At 50.6% G+C, this 27,110-nt stretch overlaps 1 protein-coding gene across 11 annotated transcripts in view; it reads left to right on the forward strand.

Annotated features, from left to right (window-relative positions):
* Window positions 1-27,110, forward strand: part of LOC116947535 (neuronal cell adhesion molecule-like) — a 214,446-nt gene that overhangs the window by 177,895 nt on the left and 9,441 nt on the right. For 7 of the 11 annotated variants that reach the window (XM_032963394.2, XM_076070665.1, XM_076070666.1 and 4 more), the window contains 16 exons: window positions 903-1,050; window positions 4,016-4,140; window positions 4,251-4,352; window positions 6,065-6,262; window positions 6,868-6,938; window positions 7,366-7,609; window positions 10,134-10,249; window positions 11,320-11,364; window positions 12,819-13,008; window positions 13,360-13,482; window positions 15,185-15,367; window positions 16,327-16,449; window positions 17,710-17,871; window positions 24,269-24,403; window positions 25,750-25,822; window positions 26,553-26,564. In XM_032963394.2, coding sequence (XP_032819285.2) covers window positions 903-1,050; window positions 4,016-4,140; window positions 4,251-4,352; window positions 6,065-6,262; window positions 6,868-6,938; window positions 7,366-7,609; window positions 10,134-10,249; window positions 11,320-11,364; window positions 12,819-13,008; window positions 13,360-13,482; window positions 15,185-15,367; window positions 16,327-16,449; window positions 17,710-17,871; window positions 24,269-24,403; window positions 25,750-25,822; window positions 26,553-26,564 — 2,050 coding nt within the window. The remainder of the gene's footprint in view (window positions 1-902; window positions 1,051-4,015; window positions 4,141-4,250; window positions 4,353-6,064; window positions 6,263-6,867; window positions 6,939-7,365; window positions 7,610-10,133; window positions 10,250-11,319; window positions 11,365-12,818; window positions 13,009-13,359; window positions 13,483-15,184; window positions 15,368-16,326; window positions 16,450-17,709; window positions 17,872-24,268; window positions 24,404-25,749; window positions 25,823-26,552; window positions 26,565-27,110) is intronic. The other 4 variants (XM_032963397.2, XM_076070667.1, XM_032963400.2 and 1 more) reach the window with 4 other exon arrangements.

A 27,110-nucleotide genomic window follows, 5' to 3' on the forward strand; every position in this document is an offset into this window, starting at 1 on the left:
GGTTGCCGCAACGGCACCCGTCGCCAAACCCGATCGGCACTGAAGCGCCGACGGACCGCTAACGGACCGCCACTGAACTGCCACTCGAGCCGACGCTACCGGGCGCCAGCCGAAATCACGAGTCGCTAACTGGGCCAGCGCTATTTATAAACAATTCGCCTCGACACTCCCTCATTCCCAAGGGTGTTTCGTCAAGGCTTGGTGCTTGTAGGGGGGATTATGGAATCAGCCCTGAACAGCCTCATTATCATCATCACAAACAATCCACTGCTGGATGAAGGCATTCCCCAAACTGTCAATATTACTGATGGCCTCAACAATCTGCCCTTCACACACCCAGGACCCGGAGCAAGATTAACATCGGTGCACGGAGTGCATCTGTCGGGGTCTATGGCTAAAGATGGGTGGGGGCTCTTCAGCGCTGGGGGTCGTTGGCACGAATGTGCTGGCGTAACTGTTGAGTGTGCAGGCGGTGCAACTGCACCGGGGCGCATGAGCCCAAGCGGCCCAGGTGCCGGGTCACGGAGAGGAGTAATGGGCCAATGCCGACCGCGCGACGCCAACAATCGTGTTGGCTTGGCTGCAGCCAGGTTGATTGTTGCGATTGAAGCACTGAACTTAACGTAAACGTATGATGCCAGTTTTGTGTTTCTGAATCTCGCAGGTACTTGGTATGTGAAGATGAAGACATTTTTTTAAACGGATCACACAGTATTACCGTGTATCGTGCCGTGATTGCTTTATGCTCAAAACTCAAAAAGTCAGCTCAGAACTGACGGCGAGGGCTGCCGCATGCATAGCGCGGTCCGTGGATCGCCGCTGCTGACACCGCGCCGCGTCGCCGCGCGTCCCGTCGGTCCGACTTCCCATCGATTACTGTCTCCGTTGCCCACCCCCCGCAGAGGCGACGCAGATCTCGGGCCTCCCAAAAATGCTGAGCGCTCGCAAGGGCAGCGACGTGCGCTTGGAGTGCATCGTGCGGCACGACCCCAGCCTGGAGGTCACCGTGTTGTGGCGCCGCAACGGCGCCGTGCTGCCCTACGAGAGCAGGTGCTCGCCAGTGCCGCCCCCTTCACCCCCCCCACCCACAACCCTGACCCTTTTCATCGCTGCCCCCATCGGCCCCACTGAACCTTCCACTTCCCCGCGCTGTCCTGCTGCTTCCGACTGCTTCCTCCGCCTCCCGCATCTCCTACCATTGTTCTCTCCACTCTTTACCGCCCACCGATGATCCCTGTACCCCTTGCACTGCAGCCAACCGGACCCTTCACCAAGTACCACTGCTTCTACTGCTTTGTGCCACCCACCATCGCCTACTCCAACTCAGCACTGAGATATCGCCTACCGGCTCTCATCGTATGCTACCAATCTCCACTGCCCTCCGGCATCTATCATCACGACGCGTACCTCCCACTAATCTCTGAATACTCCTCTCACCTTCAAGTGTCTGCCACTCTTCTTGACTGCCTTTTTTCACCTACCACTGCCTACCACGCTACTCCTGCACTGCTTCCTAAACCTCACTCAAGCTAACACTCTTCCCTTCCCTGTCCAACTTCTACCACTGCCTCCCCCTTTGTGCCACTGTTGTGCATTGCACCTCACACCCTCCCACTGAACCCTTCGCAAGCTACCACCTGCCACTCCTCCTATCAACTCCTGCCATCTCCTGCCTTCTCGCCGCACCTCCACCTCGTCCTTCTGCCCAGTGCCTAACACCACCCAACACGGCCCTTCAAGTCCACCCTCTCTGACATGAGGTTTATAACATGAAGTACAAAGACGAAGATCCCCGGGGCGGCCTTATAATCGGTCGTTGAGACAATTGCTGTCAGCCAGCACCTCTTGAGGCCGGCACAGCACACGAGGCTGTGCTGTGGCCAGTACCACGCCCAATCCGCCTTTGCCTCCACAGTGCTGACGTTTACACAACCCACCGGGTACTCATGCGTGGTTGAACCAACATAGGGGAAGGCCAGGAGTGGCAAAGATAACCACCACCGACTTTTTGCCATGTCCGGGAATTGAAGGCAGGTCAGAGGCTTCGTAGCACGGTGCGCTAGCCGCTAGGCCACCGCTCATTCGTCACCATTTCGGTTATAAGAACCGCTTGTCATTACGAAGCATGCGATATGTAAATGCACACATAGATGAAGACAAATATCTCCCATATAGCCTCAACAGGCAGTTGGGGCAAGTGCTGTTAGTGAAGGCCGGCACAAGCGCACAAGGCGGTGGTGTGGCCATTACGACTCCCGTTCATATTTGTTTCCCCAGGGTTGATGTTTACCCACTGCACCAAGTACTCATTGAAGTACTCATCGCTGAGTCGACCTTTTGGGAGGCTCCGAACCGCTTGACATATCTGTCGCCACAAGCAGGGATTGAACTCGGATCGCTGAGTTCGTAGCACAGTGCCTTAACCGATACATTACCGCAACGCCACAGGCACACAAACACACACAGACACGTGCACATATATACACACACACAGCTGCTTGGTTAATTTACGCGGAAAGCCTCATGGCCATCATTAACATTAATGCGTTCATTCATAGGCGGCGGTGTTTACAGGTGCTGTTCGGGCTAGTGGGGGCAGGCTGCTGGGGGGGGGGGGTCTGGGTAAAAAGGACAGCGTGTTTGATTGCCTCCCACTCGCCCAGAGGGTGCTCCCATCCATAATTAAACGGCATGCGCGATGCTACGGCGCCACACAAATTGTCTCGCTGTCTTCAGGTTTCAAGTTGATTTTCTTGAACCAGATGAAAACTCAAGAGACCAGCACGGGCTCGTTTGCAACGGTGACCTGGGTCACCAAAAGGACAGAATGTCATCAAATCCAAGTGTTAACAATGAACCAACCGAGCAGGGACAACCGAGTAGAATTTCAGTAGAGCAAAAAAATAACCAAATAGAAATTGTTGCAAAAACAACTGCGTTACAGAAGAGTATGAAAACATATTATTTCGGTAAAGTCACATAGATAGGTTCAAAGAAAATAAGAAAAAGAACAAAAAAACGACGACGTTTCGATCATAACACAAGCATCCGTCATCAGGACGTATGCTTGTGTTTGTGTTTTTCTTTGAACCTATCTACGTGACTTTACCGAAAGACCCAAAGAATATGAATTCCTGCAGTCATGAAAGCTTTAAGTCAAGTGTGAAAACAGTGCACAAGCAAGTATATGACAAAAGCGCACCCCTGCAAATTATCAGACCTCACAAGCTTAAACAGGGTTGGGCCTAGTCAGGACTACAATGGGTGACTGCGAGGGCTTGCCAGATGTTGCAAGCCTCACTGAGTCGCATGACTCTTTTTGAAGGGGTTCCTGCATTCGGATGTTTGACCAAAAAAATGCAATATGATAAGCAGGTTTGAGGACTTCGATGTAGTCCTTCGGAGACTCGGGACACTTGCTGTGGATGACCAGACTGCACAGTGGTCATGAGATGGCAGGACAGCAATGGGCTTAGTTCGCATGCAGATGGAAATGATCAGGGTTGCCTGTGGATTGAATCTATCTGCGTGGAACTTTTAAGAGTTAATCCACCGAATACTCGCACGTTTTCTCTTCACATGCTCTCACTAACACTCTTACTACATTCGGCCAAACATTCCGGCGCAGCAGGAGCCCTCCTCAAACATCGTTGCTTTGCTGTGTAAGCAATTGGCATGATACCTACAATGCCTGACAAGCACCTTGGTTGTCGCCCACCCATATACCACCAGGCTCAATCCTGCATTGCTTCCAAGATCCGATGCAGTCGGGCACATTCAAGATTGAACGGTTGCAGGTTAAAGAAGATGAAAACAAGAACCAATTCTTGAATCAAATCGCGAATTATAATGAATGACAAATCGTCTGATCTCTGTGGAGGGTGTGAATCGTTCATCACGTGACTTCCGCCCTCTCCTCCCATGTCTCCCGGTGGTGCTGCACCACCCCCCCCACACCTAACCCCCACCTCCCCCTCCATCACGCACCCCCACCCCCTCCCCCCCCCCCCCACAGGTATCGGGTGAATGGTTCGATCCTAGTCATCGCGAGCGTGCGGGAGGCGGACGAGGCGAGGTTCGTGTGCACCGCGACGACGGGCACCGACTCCGACTCCGCGGGCACCTCCCTCCGCGTCCTGGGCAAGTCCCATCAGCCTGGCACTCTGCGAGCGAGCGATTGGCTAATTCGCCGATTTGACCATTCGACGTGTTGGTCGACTGAATAATTGATCCGCGTCGTTCCCCCTCAGACCGACCAGACGCCCCGACCGACCTCCGTCTGAGTGAGCGTCAGGACCGCAGCGTTCATCTGGCGTGGGCCAAGGGGAGCAGCCACAACTCCCCAATTACAGGTGCTGCCCCCCCGCCCCCCCCTCCACCCCCAACCACATCATACGCACTTACAGGACCTAATTAAGTTCATATTATCGATCAAGGTGCAGCCCTGCATTTACTTGCTTGTGCCACTGTTGGCGAAAATGGGGATTCGCTCGAGAGAGAGAGAGGGCTCTTGTGAGCCCCCCTCTACTTTGATCGACTCCTCCACGCTGGTCAAACAACTTGTAAGAGGTGGAAGTACCACACCGCATGCGACCAGCCAATTGACGAACTGTGGCATAGACATTTTTACCGCTGGGTGGACAGAGTTGCTAACAATCGCTAATTGTGCACATTATGCTCAGAGTGCTTTGTTCGCTAATTGCATATTGAACACTGCTTGGATTTTGTAAGCCGGTCGAACATTGATTGTACATTGTTGTGACGCATTAATTTGCGTAAAATGTTTCTCTCTTACGTGCGCCATCATCACAGCCACACTGTGGCCATGACGATTATTGCAACGCCACGCTTGCTTGGACATCACAAATAGACCACGACAAACTGCAGGACAACAGCTCCAAAATAACCTGCCTCACTCACGCCGTATGGAGTATCAGGCCGGCGCACCAGGGACTTTTAGCTCTGGCTCCACGCCTCCGAGTTCTCGATCGAAACAGTGCATCAGATTCTCTAAATTTTGGAATGTTATTGTTTGTCTTTATTAGGATTATTTCCATGATCATTTCTATCACCAAACAGCGGAGCCAGTCGCCCAGTCGCACCGCGAATTCCCCCCCCCCCCCCCCCCCCGATAGCTCAGGATGCGAATCGGGCCCTGTGGCTTTATTTCTTTCCACCCAATGTAATTCGTCGTCGCTCTGAAATCGACTTTCTTTCCCCCCCCCACCTCCCCGAAAGACGTAAAGCACACAGCTTCCCCCCCTTCCCCCCACGTTGCGCCGCACATCAATCCGCGTCGATCCCTCGCTCGCGGGCCGTGGTGACGCGCAGCGGCGTCGCGCGGGGGATTTTCCCCCGGGTTTTGCGAAACGTCGCGGGGAGCTGCGGCGGTTTGGGAGGGAACGGACCGCCAGCGGCGTCGGTGATGGAGGGGCACGCCGTGCCATTTGTCCGAACGCACGGGGACACCGTCGTTTCCTCGGATAAGATTTTAAATTGAGTTTTCAGTCTTGTTTTGTTTACACATCCGTCCACCCGTACACACATTTGCCTCTGTGTCCATCCGTCAATTTATCTGTTCTTAATAATAATAATAATAACATGTATATAGCGTTTTTCATCAAGGATCTCAAAGCACTGTACAGAACACAGCAGCAGCAGACATTCAGCATAAAAATAATATGTACATTTTAAGAATAATTTACTAAATGAACTAAAAGTTTAATAAGCAGAAGTAAATAGGTTTTAAGGTGCATATCTTCCATCCGTTTGTCCATCTATCTGTCCATCTGTCCTATATTCATTCATTCATACTTTGTCCCACTATCTTTCCATCCACCCACATATTTGCCCATCTGTCTGTTCATCCATACATCTGTACAACTGTCCCTCTGTCGACCCATCCGTACCTCCATCAATTTGTCCAGCACATGCTTAAAAATGTCTACCCATCTGTCCTCCCCCATCCTCCATCTATCTGTCCATCCATTAATTAATTTGTCCATAATATATCTGTCCATCCACCCCATCCACATATCCGTCCGTCCGTCCGTCCATCCGCCAGAATTCCTCGTGGAGTTTGAGGACGAGCGGTTCGACCCGGGCACGTGGAAGGAGCTGACTCGCGTCAGCGGCAACCGCAGCTCGGCGGAGCTGCGTCTCTCGCCGTACATGGACTACCGCTTCCGCGTGACGGCGGCCAACGAGGTGGGAGAGAGCCCGCCCAGCGTCCCCTCCGAGTCCCACACCACCGGTCCAGCCGGTGAGAGACGATCGCCAGGGACGGGCGGGGGGGGGGGGGGGGATCGCCACATACCCCCGGCGCGAATTGTTTATTTCTCGCGAAGCCGTTCTTCTGCGAGACACCCTCGTGTTTACATGAACGGCTTTCACGCAGCATTTCCGTGGCCCCCGTGTTTTGCGAAAACACTTCTTGTTGTGCCGTGGCGTAGGGGCGAGCGCACTGCCCTCCAAACCTGGCCACCCGGGTTCGATTGCCGCTCATGGCGAACACCGGTGACGATTGACTGAACCGGTCTTGGGCCTCCCCTAGGTCGACCCGGCCTCAAATTAGCACCTGGTGCGGTGTGTTAACATCGCCACTAAGGAGACAAAGGCGGCCGGGCGTGGTGCTGGCCATCCACTCCCTCGTGTGCCGTGGCGGCCTTCATATGTGCTCGCTAACAGCACTTGCCCAAAAGCCTGTTGAGGCTGTGCAGGGGATCTTTGTCTTTATTGTGTGAACGGTTATTTTTTTTCGGGTGAAACTAAAAGTGATTCAAACGTATGGGCGTCGTTCAAAAGTCTTGATTTCTTTTTGCCGTCCCCGTGGTCCCCCTGACACTCCCTGGCTCGGCTGTCACCCAGCGCCGGACATGAACCCGACGGGAGTGAAGGGCGAGGGCACGCAGCCCAGCAACATGATCATCTCCTGGACGGTGAGAGGGCCGGCAGCCAGGGGAATAGGATGGCCACAACGTCAATGCGCATGACGACGATGATGATGATGATGGTGGTGATGATAATGTTTCACGGTTATGGCAATGTGTCTGATCATGATAACAATGATGATGATAATGATGGCGACAATGATGTCAAAGATAACAGTGGTGATGATGACGACGACAGTGGCTGCGTTTTATTATTGTAAAGGCAGCGTGCGCAACGATGGTGACGGTGATGACAATGACGATGATAACGTGAAAGATAACAATGCTGACGAAGGCGTCGACCATCGTGACAACGGTGATCCTGACCATGACACCGACGACGATGACGACGGCAATCTTTTAAGACGACGAGGGAGCGATCGCGGTGACAACGACGGCCGACGATGCCCGCGCGCACGTGTGCCCGCACGAGCAGCCGCTGTCGGGCGCCGACAGCAACGGCCCGGGGCTGCACTACCTCGTCGGGTGGCGCGTGCGCGACGCGGGCGGCGACGGCGACGCTGGCGGCGCGTGGACCGACACGCTCGTGACGGAAGCGGCACGCTACGTCGTGCAGCCCACGCCCACCTTCACCGCGTACGAGCTGCGCGTGCGCGCCGTCAACGACGCCGGCGAGGCCCCCGAGCCTCGCGTCGTCATCGGATACTCCGGCGAGGACTGTGAGTGGCGCCGGACAAAGCGGGGTGGTTGGGGGGGGTGGGGAGCGGGAAACGCCGTGTTAAAACGATCGTCGTGGAGCGCGGACGTTGCCGTGACGAGGTGCCCCCCCCCCCCCCCAAACTCGGGGGTGGCCCGGTGGTGGTGGCTGACGCTGCGGTGGAGCGCCGGACCGGCGTCGATGGGAATCCCGGCTCGTGGTTCAAACGGCATGTGGTTAACGATTCAGAATAATAATAATAATAATAACGCATGTGCACGGCTTCTTCTGCCAGTCCACTGCTGGGCGATGGCCTCACCACTCCCGTGAGGTTTATTTAACCGTACTTCACCACGCCGGTCAGTTTCAGGTGAAGGCGGCGAGCACAAATGTGGAAGCATTGCAGTGCAGTACAGCAGTGGATGTTGCTCCACTCCCCTCTGCCGCCTACCATGTAGAACCCGCAGCCTATAACAACCTGTTTGTGATCGGTGGTTACCCAACCAGGCGCTATACAGGCTGCTGCTTAGCTTCCAGGATCCAACGATTAGCACGGGTTGGCTACGTACTTTGCGAACGAAGTTTCCAACGCACAGTACATACATGACGGTGACGTCGTTGTCGACCGGCTGTGTCACCATGCGCTGGACGATGCCCGGGTTTTTGTTGTTGTTGTTGTTAACAACGTCAGCAATTTTCCCGTGAGGCTCGTTCAGAATGCCGGGGGGAAATCCTTAGGGACTCCCTCCAGACCACTTCCACCGACTGGCAACCCGCCCAATCCCCTCAACCGCTGTCCAGGATGCCTCACTGCATCTCCGCACCTCCTTCAGGGTGCAGTGCAGCAGGAATTTCAAGCCACGGCTCAAATAGATTAGGCAATATGGATAATGAATGCCAATTATTTATGCGGGAAGGCCTCCGCCGCGTTTCAACGTGATCATTTTTTTAAAGACGGTGCTGCTTTGGCTTGGTTCGTTATTGGTCTCTTTTGGGTCGATCGCGTAGGTTTAATGTCAGTTTTTTTTTTACTATAACCCTCCACCACCCGACAGAGCCAGTCAAATCAAGTTGTCTCGTCGTGGGGCAAATATGCCAATTCATTTGGGTGGTCAGAAAACCGAAGGATGAGTGTTGAAAAGCGGGCATTGTTTTGATAATTTTTCTACGTTTCACCCGACATTACATCCCACATCATGAGGTGTTCAGAAAAGCTCAGCTATATCGTGAGATCTTTTCTGGCAATAGCAAAGTATGGAAAAATAAGAATAGGTTTTACCCTTTCTGGCAATAAAGCAGGCGTTAAGATGTTCAAACACCAAATAGAAAGGGTGGAAACATTATTATTATTTTTCAAAAGCTCGGGTCTCTGCTTTGGTGTTGACAGGAAAATCCCTTTATAAGCAGTGCTTATAAAGGGATCAGTAAGACTCCTCCACAAATCTGGCTGTCGCCTGCTGAAGCTAATTGTAATTATTGGCGAAACGCCACTCAGATTGTAAATCTTGTGGCTTGGCTCTCCAACACAGCGGTGTGCTGGTGCTAGTGACGAATTGGCCACGTTCTGTTTACGTGACAATCCCTTACTAGTCGGCTGTGTCGGGTGGTGGCGGCTTTTAACGACACTTTTATATATTTACGCGATCTAACCCAGCAACCTCTATCATGGACGATATTGGTCGCGACAGCCTCCCACGTGTTCAACTGGGAAACCAAAGCCATGCATTCAAGCATATTGCACTCCAAGGTCCGCACGGACAGGCGCACAAACCCACTTTCTCCACTGCCTTCACCGGGCCGAGTGCAATTGGGAAGTTCACACAGCGGGGCCGTGACCCGACCGACCGTCGCGTCCCAAATCGCTCGACGTTTGTCGAATTCCTTCGCTGCGTCGGCGACTTGTAGCCGCAATCCGCGGGCGCGCCGCCGCGCGGCTGCCGCTGCCAGGCAAGGCGATAATGAGACGGCAGCAACGCGGGGGGGGGGGGATGCTTTTCCCCCCCCCGCGAAGATCCCTCTTGGGAATCGGCGGTCTCGGTTTTCACACGCGGGTGATGCGCGACGCTCGGCCTGATCGCCAAATGCGTTTGTTAAATTGGCAGTTCGCGTTACCAGGGGCGTGGGTGGGTGGCTGTATTGGGTTCTAATTCATGCCCCCCCCCCCACCCCCACCCTCCCCGTTAGCTCGTGGCAAAGTGTTGTTCGGGATTTGCCGTGGAGCGGTAGCGCAGTGCCGGTTGGTGCACCGCGCTGTGAACACGGCGAGCTGAATTTGATTATCCACCCCACCCCCAATCCCCCCCACCACTTCACCAGTCGGCGCTGACCAGCATGTTTGGGAGAAAAGCTTTTTTATATATATATTGATGTATAAAACTAAAAAAATTATTTTAAAAAAATTCTGCTCGTCCGTTCCCCCCATGCGAGAATCGTCGTGATGGTGACGTTCGGCGTTCTATTAAGCGATCGATCGCATCCAAAGCAGATGACGAATCTCAGCTGCCGGCATTTGTTTTCTTTTTCCCTCCGTGCACGACTTACCGCAGCTCCCTTGGAGGCACCGGGCAGAGTGGACGTCGAGGTCCTGAACAGCACATTTGTCCGCGTGTCTTGGGAGCCGGTAACAGAGGCCTCCGTGCGCGGCCACCTTAAGGGCTACAAGGTGAGAGCTCCAACGTGCGGCCTCCTCCTTGCAGTCACAGCCTCACACGTACAGCCGTCTTCGTTCAACCACAGGCTCTCACTCGCACGGCTTGTTTTGTTTTCTGCTACATGCAGGCCTTGTTCATTCAGCCACCACCGCTACTCATTCGCATGCACCGCCTTCTCCATTCAGCCCCCCTTTCACAATATAATAATACAGTGCAATTTAGGTCTATTGCTCCATCTCTGCCGCGGACGTCCATCCCGGGCACGTTCCCTACTTCGGCTGCCACTCCATCATTAGACTCTAAATCAAACTATTTATACTTTACCAGGTAAAAGCCCACTGAGCTATGTAGCTCTTTTACAGAAGCGACCTGGCCACAAATGATAGCTCAACAAAGTGGCTTGTCACGTGAAAATGTATCGCATGTTTCTAAATGTGGAGGGAAAAACCGGAGGACCCAGATAAAAATCATCTCTGCGACCACGGGGAGAACATGCAAAACTCTAAATATACAGGCATCAGGGTTGGAATCAAACCCACAACCTCCTGAATACCAGGCGAGGTAGTAAACATCTCGACCAATCCACCATCAATATGACGTCTCTACCCGGCATTTTGTTCTCTGAATCATGTGTTCCTCTTTTTGTTTCTTTAAGCGTGATTTCAGGTATTCACCTCTCCATGCTTTCAATTAATTTGAGAACTTAAAATATCAGTTTGTCTGCCGTGCGACAAACAGTCGCGAGGCAGCGTTCGGGAAAGTGCAACCACTGCAGTGTAAGGACGCCGCTTGGAGAAAATCAACAGAAGCCCTAAAACTAAAATCTCTTTTAGATGTCCAAATGGACTCCTCATCCCATGACAGGACGCTGATAAGCACAATTGGAATGAATATGGGGAAAAGATATAAATTATTAGTTTTTTTTATAATACTGTAATTGCCCTGATATTTACCCAAGTCCCTTGGGCAAACACAGGAGACAACGGATATCAACGTGCACCCCGCTGCTCAACTTCGTGCCCGTTAATGATTGGATTGACCCGAGCGTGTGACCTGCTCTCTGACCCCTCACCTCCCCAAGGTGTTCTACTGGAAGGTGCGAGAGCTCCTAGGCCACCCCACTCAGGTGAGACTGAAGCTCTCAGGGAAGGAGAGGGGGCCGAGTGAGACCCCCCTAGCACGGAGGCTGTGGTGGTGCGATGTGAACGATAGCGATCGTGATGGAGATCATGAACGTGTGTTAAGATGGTCCTGGTGACGCTGATGATGGAAATGATTATAGCAATGATATAGGTGGTCTCTGGTTTACGACGGTCTGATTTACTACGAGTCACATTCACGACGTTTATGCGCCACCATGAAGCCATTTACGACGCAGAAACTTAATTTACGATGCATCTTCAGACACGACTCCGAACACATTTGAACAGAGTCTGGTTTCCGATGTGACTTCACTTGAGGCTTTTGTTATTCTCAAGTGTTTTTTTGTGGATTGTTACCTTTTAAACTCTGTTAAATATGGCTGTTAAAAGGAAAAAGCACATCGGCAAGCGATGTTTCTACTGTTTCGGTCTATGATTTACGACGGGTTTTCCAGGAACGCATTGTGTTGTAAAAGCGGAGACTACCTATACATTTACTGACTCGAACGACAACGATGATCGTTACAGTGATGGTGATTTTTAGAGCGACACTGATGGATATGTTGATGATGATAAACTTTGATTATAGTGGCCGTGATGATTATAATGATTTATAATTAATTGTTGGGTGAGGCCACCTAACGATCTCACCAAATCTGTGTCACGATAAAACCCTCCACCAGACAATCCAGCCAACCAAATTAATTGCCACGTGGTGCACAAGCATTTAACAACGCGCCGACGAGTAATTTTTCACTTCACCGGTAAGATCGAAGAACGAAACTCACAAACGAACTTAGCCAATGCGTCCATGAGATACCTGTGTCTATGACCCGAAATGTACGAATGATACATTCAGCGATTACACGGTGATCATGTTTAGTTTGTTGTTCTTCCCCCCGCACCTCTAGTTAGCAAGGTCGGCTATGTACGGTGCGAAATAAGTTCAACATATCAAGGCCGTAGCCATGGAGTCAACATTGGGGGGGGACCAAATCTTCCACGGGGTCTAGGGGTCCCCCCCCAGAAATAAATCTAAATTTGAAAACGATTTTCCTGCCATTTCCTGCCTAAAATATTAAAAAATTCACTAACACATAGGATGGACTTTTTTTTACAATAATGTCTAAGAGTGTATTGTATTACATTGCTCTGTTTTTTTTTACCTTTTTTGTTTCATTGTATGTAATGGCAGAGATTAGTGATGAATAAAGTACAACCATAACCACAATCATATTAACAGAAATCTATTTTATAGCAATATATTGGGGGGGGACATTTTGAGCATATTTGAATATTGGGGGAGATGTGTCCCCCCCAATATATATTATAATTACGGCCTTGCAACATATACATACGTACATGATGACGATGTTGGCGACGATAAAAATAATGACGCAGCGTCTCCATTCCGCACACGTGCTCGCGCCCTGCTCAGGAGCAGCAGCGGCGCCGGCGACGCCGGCGGCGTTCTGACCGCCGCTTCCTGGTGTTCGCGCCTGACCGGCGGCACGGCGTCGTACCGGGACTCGAGCCATTCTGCTCCTACGAGCTGGACGTACGCGTGTCAAACGGGCGCAGCGACGGGCCGCCCAGCCCCGCACGCTCCTTCCAGACGCCCGAGGGCGGTGAGTACGACGCAGCGTGGCCTCGCACCCCAGAAATTCCAAAATCCAGAAATGTGGAAAATAATATTTACACCGGGGGCATCTCGGCGCGCTTCATATCGCGTCTCATCTCGCACATTTGAAAGGGAACCCCTCAGCGGCAGCTGCCCCTGTGGCTGCAAGGCGACTCAGCACCCGACCTGTAAACTGGAATTCGTTTGCCAGTAGGGGGCGCGATGATTGCTCTTTTTTTAATTCCCAATTTCGTCGTTTGCGATCTGGGTGAGAGTTGTTCCCTGCTCACATCGGCTGCTGCTGCTTGCCCCCACCCCTTCAATTCCTGCTCACCCCACCCCCCCTCTTCCCTACCAGTTCCATCCAAGCCCGAGTTCCTGCGCATTCAGAGCATCACGTTCAACTCGGCCACGCTCGTGTGGGCCCCCCCTCTCCAGCCGCACGGTGTCATCACCGGCTACGTGCTGCACTACCAGAGCGGTGAGTGTGTGACGGGCTGTGCCCCGCTGTCTTACCGGAGCAGTGTGACATTTGATTAATTCACTTAAATTCGGCTAAGTTTCAACAGGAAGAATTAACACTTGTTTCGTTATTATTTCTTTGCTTATATTGGCAGTGTCAAAATAGATTTTTCGAGCACCGAGCGGTGGAAAGGCAGTGAGTTAAACCAGGCGGAAAAACCCGTTGAGGCTGAAGGTCGCTATTTAAAGGCAGACCTGCATTACATTTTATAACACAATTAACCAGAAATAATCCTTCCTCAGTGTTCATTTATTATTCAGAGGGGAGTGGGCTTTGGGTTTTTTTTGTCTTTGCCAGGAAGCCTTAAGGGGTTATAATTAGCGCAGATGATTAATGGATTTTCGCCGAGAACAAACATTAATTATTCCGATGTCACAGCCTGCCTTTGGGTCCTGCCGGGGGAAAAAATCCATAGGGTCTCACTCCTCCACACGCACTCTTTGTTGGTGAATGAACACGTTGTGTTGCATTGTATCACACTGGGCTCAATAAACTCTCTTGCTGTAAACATAAAGACAAAGCACCCCCTCCCCCCCCACAATTCCCCCTGTTAAGCATAGGGCAGTTTGACTAATTGAGCAATCTCATGGTCCAATCGATGAAAATCATCGTCACATTACTTGTGTAATCATCTGTAGTATTACAGATATATGGATTATTTATAGGTCAGTGGTTTGACACAGACACAAATATTGGTAGCGAGTTCGCCGCTTCTCAGTTCAAAACCCATGGCCGCCCCGGTAAATACCCGCGGGTGCTATATTAGCTAAAATTAATACGCTCCGTTTGCATCACAGTGGACGTTAAATAACCCATTACGTTTATTCTAAATCGTTGGCCGTTGTGTGCAGGCATCAAGGCCCAAACGTTCCACATTTTAACAAATGATTCGCAGGTTACCTAATTATTCGCAGATTGTATAAAAACCACGCAGCAACATCACCCCCTACTGGCAGTCTGTAACCGTCTATGGAAGAGAACGTCTTCGCGATTGCCTTGCACTATAAGAATGGCAACGATGTCAGGTGTCCTAAGTTATTATTATTTCATTTGAGTACAATCGCACAGGGTGCATGGTATTTTATGAGCATTTCTCCACAGCAATATCCACCACAGCCTCGGTGGGGGGGGGGGGGTCGTGGGTGAGACAGCCTGACCTCTGCCTTTCTCGGTCTGACCTTTGGCGGTCTGTCCTAATACGATCCCTGAGAGTCACCGCACTCCCTCCCACCCCTCCTCCTCCCCACCACCACCACCTCAATTAAATTAATGAATCATTCATATGTTCCGTCTTAAACGTGCTGTGCTTCTCGTTTCCACTTTCCCATTTTAATTTCTTGCTTGTAATGCGTGCGTCTTAATTGTTATTTGTCCGTCTTGTTTGTAAAGTGTCTATTGTTCATTCAGTCTCTCTCATTTGTACCGTCTCATTTGCACCGCTTGTCGTTTGCGATGTGTTTATTTCGATTTGTACGGGCTCTCTCGTTTTTTTTTTAAATAACTCTCTTGATCCGTCCGCCCTCTCTACTCTTTCACTCGTGAAGTTAGCATCTCAGCTGCACGCTCCGCCTCGTTTGGAGCATCGCTTCCCCTTTTGCTCCCGCCATCTAACCTCGTCCGCCCCTAACCTCGTCCGCCCCTAACCTCGTCCGCCCCGCAGTCAACGGCAGCGGCCCGGAGCTGGGACCGCCGGCGCGCGTGGAGCTGGCGCGGCCCAACGTGACGTCGCACACGCTGGACGGGCTCCGGCGCAACACGCGCTACCGCTTCGGCGTGAGCGCGCGGACACGCGCCGGCGAGGGCGGCGCCGCCGACGAGGAGGGGTCCACCGACCTCGACGTGGGTGAGCGACCCCCCCCCACCCTCCCCCCCAACGCGACCGCCGTGAAGGTCGTGGTGATGGCGCCGATGCCGATGACATCGGCGATGGCGATGGCAGTGATGATGATAGTGACGGCGGTGGTGGGCGTTGTAATGACAGTCACGGATGTCACGAGGTAATGATGATGGTGACGATGATTTTGAAGATGACAGTGGTGATGATGGATGTGGCGAAGATAGTGTCGATGGTGAAGATATTGATGACGGAGATGATGATGATAATGATTACGGTCATGATAGTGATGATTCTAGTGATGACGGCGATGATAGAGACAAAGAAAACAATAATAGTGACGGCGATAATGACATGATGACGATATTACGGTAACATCTCACTCACTCGTACACTCAAAGCTGTGTAACTCAGAGCACTGGTGCCAGCCATGTCTGTGCGGGCACGTGTTTTCGCTGCCTGCTTGCGTGTGTTCGTGCGTATTGCTTGCTGGTTGCAATAATTGCCCAAAGAATCTACATTTATTTGGTGGAGCTGCTGCGTTGGCAGTGGAGCTGCTGCGTTGGCAGTGGAGCGCAAAGTCAATGGGTTCCATGTCAATGACATTGTGGCCTTGAAAAGGAAAAGAGGTGTAACATTTGACGACGTTTTGGGCAATGTTTTCTGATGAAGGGCCATTGCCCGGAACGTCCCCTATTATGTATTTTGTATCGTTATTGACGAAAGCGTTCGAGCTGTTTGTGTTACTGAAAAAAAAAAAAAAGCTATTTTCCAAACAGCCTTTCGCAGGACCCTCCTGAAGGAGACGAGCGCTTGAGGCTTCTGGGCCCACGAACATATCAAGCACACTCCCGCTTCGCGTTGCCCTCCTCGCGGGGGCCGGGCGGGAACGTAACGTGACGCGTATCGCCGTGACTGCGTGTGCGTGTGCGCGTGTGTCCTGGTTGTCGCCGCGGCGTTCCCGCCAGCCCCGGCCTGGATGGACCCCGTTGTGGCCGGCGTGGGCGAGAATTTTGTAAACCTGAGTCTCGCGGCTGCCCCCAGCGGACGGTCGGCCGACGTGCGTTACGTTGAGTACGCGCCAGCCGAGAGTAAGACCCAGCAAACCCCTCGAATCCTCGCGAACCCACCATCACTGCCCCAACGCAGCGCTCGGTAGACTCGCAGAAGTCAATCTTCATTGTTAATCGTCGATAGACTCACAGATGTAAAGTTCAATGTAATCCTCACCGTACTACAGATGTGTTCTTCAGTGTAATCCTCAATACTTCGAGATGAAATCTTCATTGTGAAATAGACTACAGATGTAATGCACAAGGTGATCCTCAATAGACTATACATTTTAACTCTAAATAGACTCATACATATTGATGTAATTCCTCAATAGACATAGTAACGCAACACTTCACTGATTCATTCCTGTAATCTGGACCTGTTATCTAAATGTAATATTACTAGACTCATATATATGCAACCATTGATTCACTTGCAGGTGTAATCACAGACTAATTGATGTAACTGGTCATAAAATTATAGATGCAGCCCTTAATCAACATGCAGTATTGATGTAGGCCATAATTACATTTTTGACGAAATCCTTAATATAGATGTGCTGATGCTAATATTAAGACTACATCGAAAATACATGTTTAAGAATAAAGCAATAATGTTCAAAATCAGAAAATTTAATGTTTACTCTTCACCAATCGCTAGCTTAATTTGGCTACGACTTACACACCATGGCATATCATTGTGTGATGTCAATTTACTATTTAACTTCTTAAAATTAACAATTGTTTTGTTATGATTTAAATTTTGATTTAAAGCTTTCGTGACTGCAGGGATTCATATTCTTGTTTCTTTCGGTAAAGTCACGTAGAAGGGAAACAACAAAATAATTAAAAATATTATTATTATATAAAAAATATTATTATTTTATTGTTTCCCTTCTACGTGACTTTACCGAAAGAACCAAGAATATCTTGTGATTTCTCTTGAAGTGGAGCGGTAGCCCACTGCACTATTAACCTGGCGTCCCGAGTTCGATATCTCGACCGCGGCTAACACCAGTCACGAGAAATATCTAAACCAGTCGCGGGCCTCACCCCTTCGCCAACCGGCACTGCCCAGCGCAGCAAAGCACGTGAACACCAACCCCCCATGGCCAGGCAAGGTGTGGGGAGGCCTTCATCCAGCAGTGGATTGACAGAGCTATATATTTTTTTTATTTTCCGCATTTATATATCGTTGCATTTTAACGTCTGTTGTTTCGTTTACATCTTTTTTTTTTCCCCCCCGTCCGTTTGTTCCACTTTTGTTGTTGGCCGGCGCCACCCTTTGGCGCTTGCCAGGTGACAGCGGCTGGGTTAGAGTCCTGGTATCGCCCGGGCAGACGTTCGCCGTGATCTCGGGCCTCGAGCCCGGCACCGCGTACCGCCTGCGCTGCTCGGTCGATACGACGCCCGGCGGCGTTAGTTACGGTGGCGAGGTGCCCGTTGAGACGATGAGCACAGGTGAGCAGCCACCGCCCACTGTGCAAGGAGAGACGGGTTGGCGGTGGTGTAGTGGTGGTGGCGGCGGTGGCGGTGGCGGCGGTGGCGGCGGTGGTTGCGGTGGTGGTGGTGGTGGTCAAAGGAGAGATATTTCAGTGAGCGAGTCATCAAATCAGTGTCAATGCTTATTCTTTAAATAGAAGAACCAAACCCTGTAAATAGACGCTCAGAGTTCACGAAGCATTTACGTTAATGAAATCATTCAAACTAAGCGTACAAAGTGAAAGAAATGCATTACACCAAAGCGACAGCTATTTCAGTGGTGTACACGCACAGACGCACACACCTCTCAGCTCGATCTCTAACGATACTGTGCAGCAGAAAATTACCCGGAGGCTCTATCATTTTGTGTAATGCCCCATCTTGAGGGTAGAGATGTGGGCCTTCACCTGGACATTTCGACTGATGTATGCTTCTGTCAAATCAGTTGGCACTTGCCGTGGCGTTTCAACGCAGATCAGCGCTCTGCAAGTTTGTAACTCGATCAAACAATTCCCACGAATCGATCTCTGCGCTCAGACGATGTCCGACCACAGCATCACGGCGAGGTGATTGTGTTTGTCTGCTCTGCGCCGAGACTGAATCACTCACTGTGCACAGAAAGAGGTCAACAAATGTTGACGCCTTGGAGACAAATCTGCAGACACATTTAATTGTATATATTTCTGCACGTACCATTGCCCCCAAGATTTGGTTGAAATGTGGAGCACAATAGAAGATATTGTCATCGATGACACTAAATTTTGCAAACACTACAGCGCGTTCATTCTGCGAGGCGCCGCCAGGAATCTCGAGCGCCGTCCGAGTGACGCATGCAGACGCTGAGGACGTCTTGTAGAGACGACCCAACGGGCAGTTGGGTCCGCAGGAGCAACGTTTCACACCCCTCTCCCACGTGCGCACGTTCAGGGCTGTGCCGCGTAATTGGTTCGGCATGACGTCCGACGTCTTTCACGTTCCGCGAGCTTCTTCTTCTTCTTGGGGAACCCTAATGGAAGTTCTCCCCAGCACGTCGAGCGAAACGTCGGACGGTACCGAAACAGCACGCGGCACGGGAAAACACGCGTCAGGGAGCAAAACGGCACGCGGGCGCAAAACCTACGCGGGTCGTATTTACATGGCCCATTCACGGGCAGAAAGCAATTGTTGACACTGGTCTGATGCCTTGTCCCGTTTCGGTGACCCGTAATCTCGCCGTGGCACGTCACCGTGGATGTGTTCTTTTTACTTCCCCTTTGATCATTTGTCACAAGCCAAGCGGCCGTTGGTCTCCGCCGATTGCTGCCGGCCACCGTCACACGCAGGCAGGCAGGAATAAAATTGACAAAGAACCCAATCGGAATCAATTCCCGCCGATTGATTTTACTCGGCCTCTTAAAACACCCATTTGCCGTGCGCGATCACCGTCAGCGGCGCCATTGAGGGCGCAGCGCCGGCGATAAACGGCCGACGTTTCTATCCAATTCACGCTGTCCGTCAATGGTGTAAATGTGGCCGCTGTGAGACGACGCCTTTTGGCATGTCGGCTGAGGACCGCTTGCGTTCGTGGCTCTTTGGGGATGTTGTCTTCCACGTGATTTTATTGTTGCACCTCCTCCTTGTCCGTTCTGTCGTCGCAATCGCTCCCGCGCTTGCCAACGCTCCGCTTTCTCTGCAAAGACCGATCGCTGGGTCGCGCGGTGCTGGCAGGGCAGAGTCTCAGGCAATCTTGTCTTTGTGTAATGAGACAACTGACAGCTGTGTGGGGAGGGGGGCGCGATGGAGGGCACTTGGGAGGCAAATTCTTTCTCCGCAGGAGACCTGGAGATCAGTTTAAGGCCATATTTTTGTATTGACAATGGTCCTATATAGATGTTTTTTTGACAGATGACCTCTATGATTAGGTAAGAAGCAAGATAAGGTTGCACATAGAAGAAGACCTTATGCAGGCAGTGATGAAATCTGGCTGTCGCCTGATGAAGCTGGTTGTAATTACTGGCGAAACGTCGTACTCAGAGTGTAAATGTTGTTGACTTTCTCTCCAACACACCGGTGTGCTGTACGAGTAACGAATTGGCACGTTCTGTTTACGTGACAAACCTTACTAGTTGGCTGTGTCGGGTGGTGGCATTCATATTTACGCGATCAAACCCAAAAAATCCTATATTAAGAATGATATTGATCGCGAAAGCCTACATGTAAAACCTTAAATGAGAAGGACATTGGCACTATTTGGACACACATGTAGGATGGACAACAATAGGAACATTTAAATGTGTGATCGGAAAAATGGAAGGAACCAGAAAGAGAGGACGACCTCACAGAGAACGGCTTGACGGTGACAGCGACATCAGAGATTGGTGCCACAAAGACGAGGTCACTACGTGAGCACAGTGGCACAAGACAGAGAGGAAAGTGGAAACAATTGACGAAATGTGCAGTGGACACCTACGGGGCGATCTGCCCGTGGATCGTGATGATAAAGAGTCCTTTAACAGGAGCGTGGAGTTTCCACACTGCCCTATGAACCTGGTGAGCTAAGTTAAATTCCCTGCTACAACCTCCCCACGCTTGACTATCCAGAATGGCAAAGTATACTTAAGACAACCTCCATGACGAACAAGGAATAGGGTTGACAGAATCAGTTGGTTAACCTTATGTTTTTTGAGAGCTCATATAGAACAGAAGCCTCTCTTTTTCTCAAGGGAGACCTGGGGTGTAAATGAGTTCAGCAAAGCAGAAAATAAAAAAGTGTAAACAAAACAACTCACAAAACACCATTAAAAGATACAGTGAGGGAAAAAAGTATTTGATCCCCTGCTGATTTTGTACGTTTGCCCACTGACAAAGAAATGCTCTGTCTATAATTTTAATGGTGGGTTTATTTGAACAGTGAGAGACAGAATAACAATAACAAAAATCCAGAAAAACACATGTCAAAAATGTAATAAATTGATTTGCATTTTAATGAGGGAAATAAGTATTTGACCCCTATGCAAAACATGACTTAGTACTTGGTGGCAAACCCCTTGTTGGCAATCACAGAGGTCAGACGTTTCTTGTAGTTGGCCACCAGGTTTGCACACATCTCAGGAGAGATTTTGTCCCACTCCTCTTTGCAAATCTTCTCCAAGCCATTAAGGTTTCGAGGCTGACGTTTGGCAACTCGAACCTTCAGCTCCCTCCACAGATTTTCTATGGGATTAAGGTCTGGAGACTGGCTAGGCCACTCCAGAACCTTAATGTGCTTATTCTTGAGCCACTCCTTTGTTGCCTTGGCCGTGTGTTTTGGGTCATTATCATGCTGGAATACCCATCCATGACCCATTTTCAATGCCCTGGCTGAGGGAAGGAGGTTCTCACCCAAGATTTGACAGTACATGGCCCCGTCCATCGTCTCTTTGATGCGATGAAGTTGTCCTTTCCCCTTAGCATAAAAACACCCCCAAAGCATAATGTTTCCACCTCCATGTTTGACGGTGGGGATGGTGTTCTTGGGGTCATAGGCAGCATTCCTCCTCCTCCAAACACGGCGAGTTGAGTTGATGCCAAAGAGCTCCATTTTGGTCTCATCTGACCACAACACTTTCACCCAGTTGTCCTCTGAATCATTCAGATGTTCATTGGAAAACTTCAGACGGGCATGTATATGTGCTTTCTTGAGCAGATGAACCTTGTGGGCGCTGCAGGATTTCAGTCCTTCACGGCGTAGTGTGTTACCAATTGTTTTCTTGGTGACTATGGTCCCAGCTGCATTGAGATCATTGACAATATCCTCCCGTGTAGTTCTGGGCTGATTCCTCACCGTTCTCATGATCATTGCAACTCCACGAGGTGAGATCATGCATGGAGCCCCAGGCCAAGGGAGATTGACAGTTCGTTTGTGTTTCTTCCATTTGCGAATAATCGCACCAACTGTTGTCACCTTCTCACCAAGCTGCTTGGCAATGGTCTTGTAGCCCATTCCAGCCTTGTGTAGGTCTACAATCTTGTCCCTGACATCCTTTGAGAGCTCTTTGGTCTTGGCCATGATGGAGAGTTTGGAATCTGATTGATTGCTTCTGTGGACAGGTGTCTTTTATACAGGTAACAAGCTGAGATTAGGAGCACTCCCTTTAAGAATGTGCTCCTAATCTCAGCCCGTTATCTGTTTAAAAGACACCTGGGAGCCAGAAATCTTTCTGATTGAGAGGGGGTCAAATACTTATTTCCCTCATTAAAATGCAAATAAATTTATAACATTTTTGACATGCGTTTTTCTGGATTTTTTTGTTGTTATTCTGTCTCTCACTGTTCAAATAAACCTACCATTAAAATTATAGACTGATCATTTCTTTGTCAGTGGGCAAACGTACAAAATCAGCAGGGGATCAAATACTTTTTTCCCTCACTGTATATATAACACAATTGTGTTAATGTATTAAAGAGTACATATATAACAGTGTCAGTCGCTGCAGAGGGTCGGGGCGTAGCGTCTACGAGAGTGGCCGCGGGGACTGCCACCCACGGGGCTGCGTGACATGCCGGGGTTATCGCTGGAGCGGTTACGTGAGACGTTAATGTTCACATCCGAAACGGCAGGCAAGCAGGCACGGGGCCACGTTCTGTGAGCGCACGGCTCGGCTTTGCCTTGGGGTGATTTCTCCGCCGCTTTGTGTGTTTCTGCTCCGGTGCCGGGTCTTCTATTTGTATGTATGTATGTTAAACTTCTTTCGCACCGTACGTCGCCACCCGTGCTTTTAACCGTCTGCCTCACTGTGGAACGCGAAATTGGCGGTGAGTAAAATCACCGCCGCTTGATGGTGGTGGTGGCTGTGGCGACGGTTGTTGGCGACGATGGGTGGCGGTGGTGGCGGTGACGGTGGTGGTGGCGACCTGAGAGCGAGTAACACTTGCGATTTCGTGGCCACCCTCACCGCTGCCTCTTCGCCGGAGTGCAAGCCACTGTGCGTCGCCGGGGTCGCCCGCAAAACCAATCTGCACCTCGGTGTGCACGGGCTGTTTGTGCACGGCCGGGAGAAACACGAACCGCACGCCGCTGCCCTCTCCGCGGTCGGAAGGCTGCGTGATTCGCGAACCGCGTGAGCACGGTCAATAACACGTCGATGTGTGCTCAGCCCTCCGAGTAAAACACTTCACTTGTCGTTTAAATGAACAAGCCATGACTCAACACCCCACAACCTGGGTTCGATTCCCGGCTGTGGGACGGTGGTAGGAGATTAGGAGCCACGGAGTGGTTCAGGGGGTGTTCTAAATGGCCGTGTCAGACCAATGAGGTGGCAGTTGCACAAATTTCCCCGGTTCAAAACTGTGGGTTTCAGCCACTCGTGATTAAATTGGGTGCTCGGGTTTTTATTATTTTTTAAAAGGTCGTATGAAGGGGCACTGAAACATATAGGAATTGGTTTTACCCTTTCTGGCAATCAAACAGTTGTGTTAAGATGTTAAAACACCGAACATAAACCTTTTGCAAGGAATCATGTCTGCATAAACCACACATACTCGTGGTGAACATGCAAACAAAAACATGCTCTGGTAGTATATGATGATACATTGTCTTTGAAACTGATTGGTCCACACCAGAGACAGCTTTCTTTAGAGCCTAGTCTCAAAGCGTGTTAGACCAGAAAACGCCAAAAGGTGAACAGCACAAAGACAATGCCACTGTCAGGACGTTGAGAGCTCGGGGTGAGCAACCAATTCTTATTCATATTCTTGGGTCTTTCGGTAAAGTCACGTAGATAGGTTCAAAGAAAATAAGAAAATAACAAATGTATTTTCTTTTAACATATCTACGTGACTTTACTGAAAGACCCAACAATATGAATTCCTGCAGTCATGAAAGCTTTAAGTCAAGATTCACACAATTCTTATTTTTTGATACTGGCAAGAAAGGTCACATGATGAGACTGTAACAGTTCTGCACAGTCTCCTTCCACGGACCGTTCTCAATACACACGGGATGGTGCACTGCTCAACTGCAAGAGTTCCGATCGGACACCAACGCCGATATTACAATTGGAGTAAAATTGCGGAAAAAGCCTAAATATATTTCAACTTACCAAATAGGTTTGGCTGGGCTAGGTGAATCGTTGCGAGATGGTGGCGGCTTGTAAAGTCATTGGGCTTCATTTAACAGCAGATAGATCATGGCTGCTGATTATAAAAGACGAACCAATCCCACGGTCAGTACTGCGCTCTGCCAGGAGGTTACCAAGTAAAAAAAACACATGGTCACCGCTTTTGATTGACATCAAAGGTCGTGGTGCATGGACGACTATAACGAACGTTGCGTTCACTGCCGCTGCACTTTTCTCCACTCTCGTGCTATCCCCCCCCCCCCCCGCCCGTTCCTCTCCATCCTTGACGACGGCACCAGCAGAGGTGGCGAGCGCGCAGCTGACGATTGCCACGGAGGGCTGGTTCATCGGCATCATGTGCGCCGTGGCGCTGCTCGTGCTGGTGCTGCTCTTCGTGTGCTTCGTGCGGCGCAGCAAGGGCGGCAAGTACCCGGGTGAGCTTCGTCGGCGACGGCTTTTAGACGATGAAGACGACGGTGACTGGAGGCAACTGGCCCCAGGCGAGGCGATGACGAGCGACTGCTGCTCACCGGCAGAGGCCACGAAAGCGCGACCGACGACGGGCGGGACGGGATGGACGGGGTCTGAAATGCTGCCCGAGATAATCGAGGAACTTTACAAGAGGGTGCAGTTGCACTGACTTTACGTGACGAAACTAATGAGTGTGAAAAAAGGACGCAGGCTGAGATAGTTTGGCGATGTTATTGGAGACTGGCAGTGCTGCGAGGTCATTGGCTACATGTAGTGTTTGACAATATTTTTGCTGAGTTCATAAATTGGCTGACCTGGTATGTTGATGGGGAGGCGGTGGACTGTTTCACTGTTGTAGTCGACTAGAACTAAAACTAAACTATTTTTTTTATTTTACGAGGTAAGGCCCCACTGAGCTTTTTAGCACTTTTTCAGGAGCGACCTGGCCACAAATGACAGCTCAACCAAGTGGCTTTTACGAAAAAAATTAATGTTTCTGGACCAGACTGAAACAATGACTCTATGAAATCCACAGTGAGGCTAGACGAAACTACCACAGGTTGCGATCGACCAGGACGATGACTCGATAAGAATAAAACGACCACATTGGCAGTGCGGGCGAGAGACGCGGGGCGCCGGGCGCCACCTGCAGCGCAACGTTGACAACTGCGGCGACGGTGACGTCCGCTCGCACTCCCCAGTGGCTTTACCGTAACTTTTAGAGTCGTTTTGGTCATTGGTGAAGTTTCACACTCGTGCAGGACAAGCTTGGAACGCACGGCCTCATTGTGTGTCCCGCAAGGCAGGAGTGATTCGCTTTATTGGTTTGCGTATCCCTTTAAGCGGCGTCAGTCCATGTTGTGCATTGTTCAAGGGATCTCCGAAGCAGTTCTGTGATATCGCCTTCTGCGGGCAACTGACTCGTTAGCACTCTTCAAATGTGCTTGAAAGCGCTGATGCATTGGCTCTGTCTGCCTGCCTGGCTGTCCGTCCGTCTGCAACACAGGGGCACTGCGACTCTTGTAAAGGATTATATCATGTGAACGACGCTTCGGTGTAAAGTTGCGTCGCTGTCAGGGTCTCGTCCGAGAGAGAAAACTGGCGGCAGCGATCAAAGCGTTTTCCCGCACACTTTCCCCGGCAGGGCCGCTATCCGAGCCGCCGTGTCGTTGCTCCTTGCGCGCCCGGCGCACGCGATACCATTACGATCGCTATTGAAATACTCTGGCTGTCAAACGATATTTCTGTAAGCGTTAGATAATTCACGCATGTGCATGAGCTTTCTTCCTCGCTTCTTTTTTATTTCCAGTGAAGGAGCGAGAGTGCGCCTACCCAGACCCAGAGAATCAGCAAATGAGAGAAAACATCTTTGCCGAGTGCAGGTAACGCACCGCATGCAACCAGACGCACGGTTGGAGGAAAATTTTGCTCGTTAGAAGAAGAAGAAAAATACCTGAACATGGACGCGGTATTTGGAATTTTGAGACCCCCCCCAGTTGAAAAATTATAAGGCCTATATTTGAATGCAGCCACAAGCCTTGAGACTCCTGAATTGAACTGCTGACCAAGGTTTATCCCATCTCATTGTCGTCGTATACATCTTAAGTTAAATTCCTGGTCATCATCATCGTGATGATTATTGTCGGCATCGTAAACATCGTCATCGTTGTCATCGTCTCACATGGGTCATCACCTGGTCAGGCCACACTGTTTGGTTCAATCACTTTTGAATTAGAAATCAAACAACACCTTGCATTTTGTGAGTTTCCACTATTTGTTGTTTGGGTGGTTGGTTGGATGGTAAAGTGGGTTGCTTGGGTGATTGGGTGGTGGGTAGATGTGTGGGTGATTGGGTGGTGGGTAGGTTCACGGGTGGTTTGGCAGCATGTTTTTGGGTAGTGGCGAGTTGTTGGTGGTGTAGCTGGGTGGGCGGGCAGTTGGGTGGGTTGGTGGGTGGTTGGGTGGGTAGGTGGGTGGGTGGGTGTGATTGAGAACCGAGCGGTGGATGGAGGAAGTCGAGAGACCCGAGTCGGTTCTCAATCTCTCCAACCTCACTCCCGTTTAATTTTCTCCCCCTGTCTCTCTGAACACCCCGCGCTCGCACACGCGCAGAATACGGAGACGGTAAGTGCCGAGGCGGCCCCCGTCGCGGGGGCGATACGTCTGCCCACCTGCCCGGTGCATGCCCCGCCCACCCCCCCGCCCCCCCCGCCCCCCCCCCGCTCCTATTTCCAAGCACCCTCACACGTGGATTCATTCAGACGCTAAGAGAAAAATGTGAATCACAAAAAAATTACATCTTAAATAATTTTCTTTAAAAAAATACTGAGCGTTAGAGGGGCACTCAACCGTCACGAGTCCGGTCACCGATCCCTGTCCTGGAAAACATCAGTCGATTTAATTTGGTTTGTAACTTAATTTTGCAACATCTTCGGCTTATAGGATTGTTCGTGCAACTCGTCACCACCGTTACGATCGTCGTCGGTGTTGAGAGGCTGAGTCGGTCACCACGACGTCGACGGTGCGCGGGACGTGGCGACGTCGCTCGGAGCTCGCGCTAACTTCACAATGCCCAGCGGACGTTCTCATTCCTGTTCATTTGCATTATTGCTTTGCGTTTATACTCAACCATCATCATCGTCAGCAGCCATGATTATCCACTGCTGGATG

Source organism: Petromyzon marinus, chromosome 30 (assembly GCF_048934315.1).
Source record: "Petromyzon marinus isolate PM22_M1 ecotype Great Lakes invasive population chromosome 30, UKy_Petmar_22M1.pri1.0, whole genome shotgun sequence".
Taxonomy (NCBI): domain Eukaryota; kingdom Metazoa; phylum Chordata; class Hyperoartia; order Petromyzontiformes; family Petromyzontidae; genus Petromyzon; species Petromyzon marinus.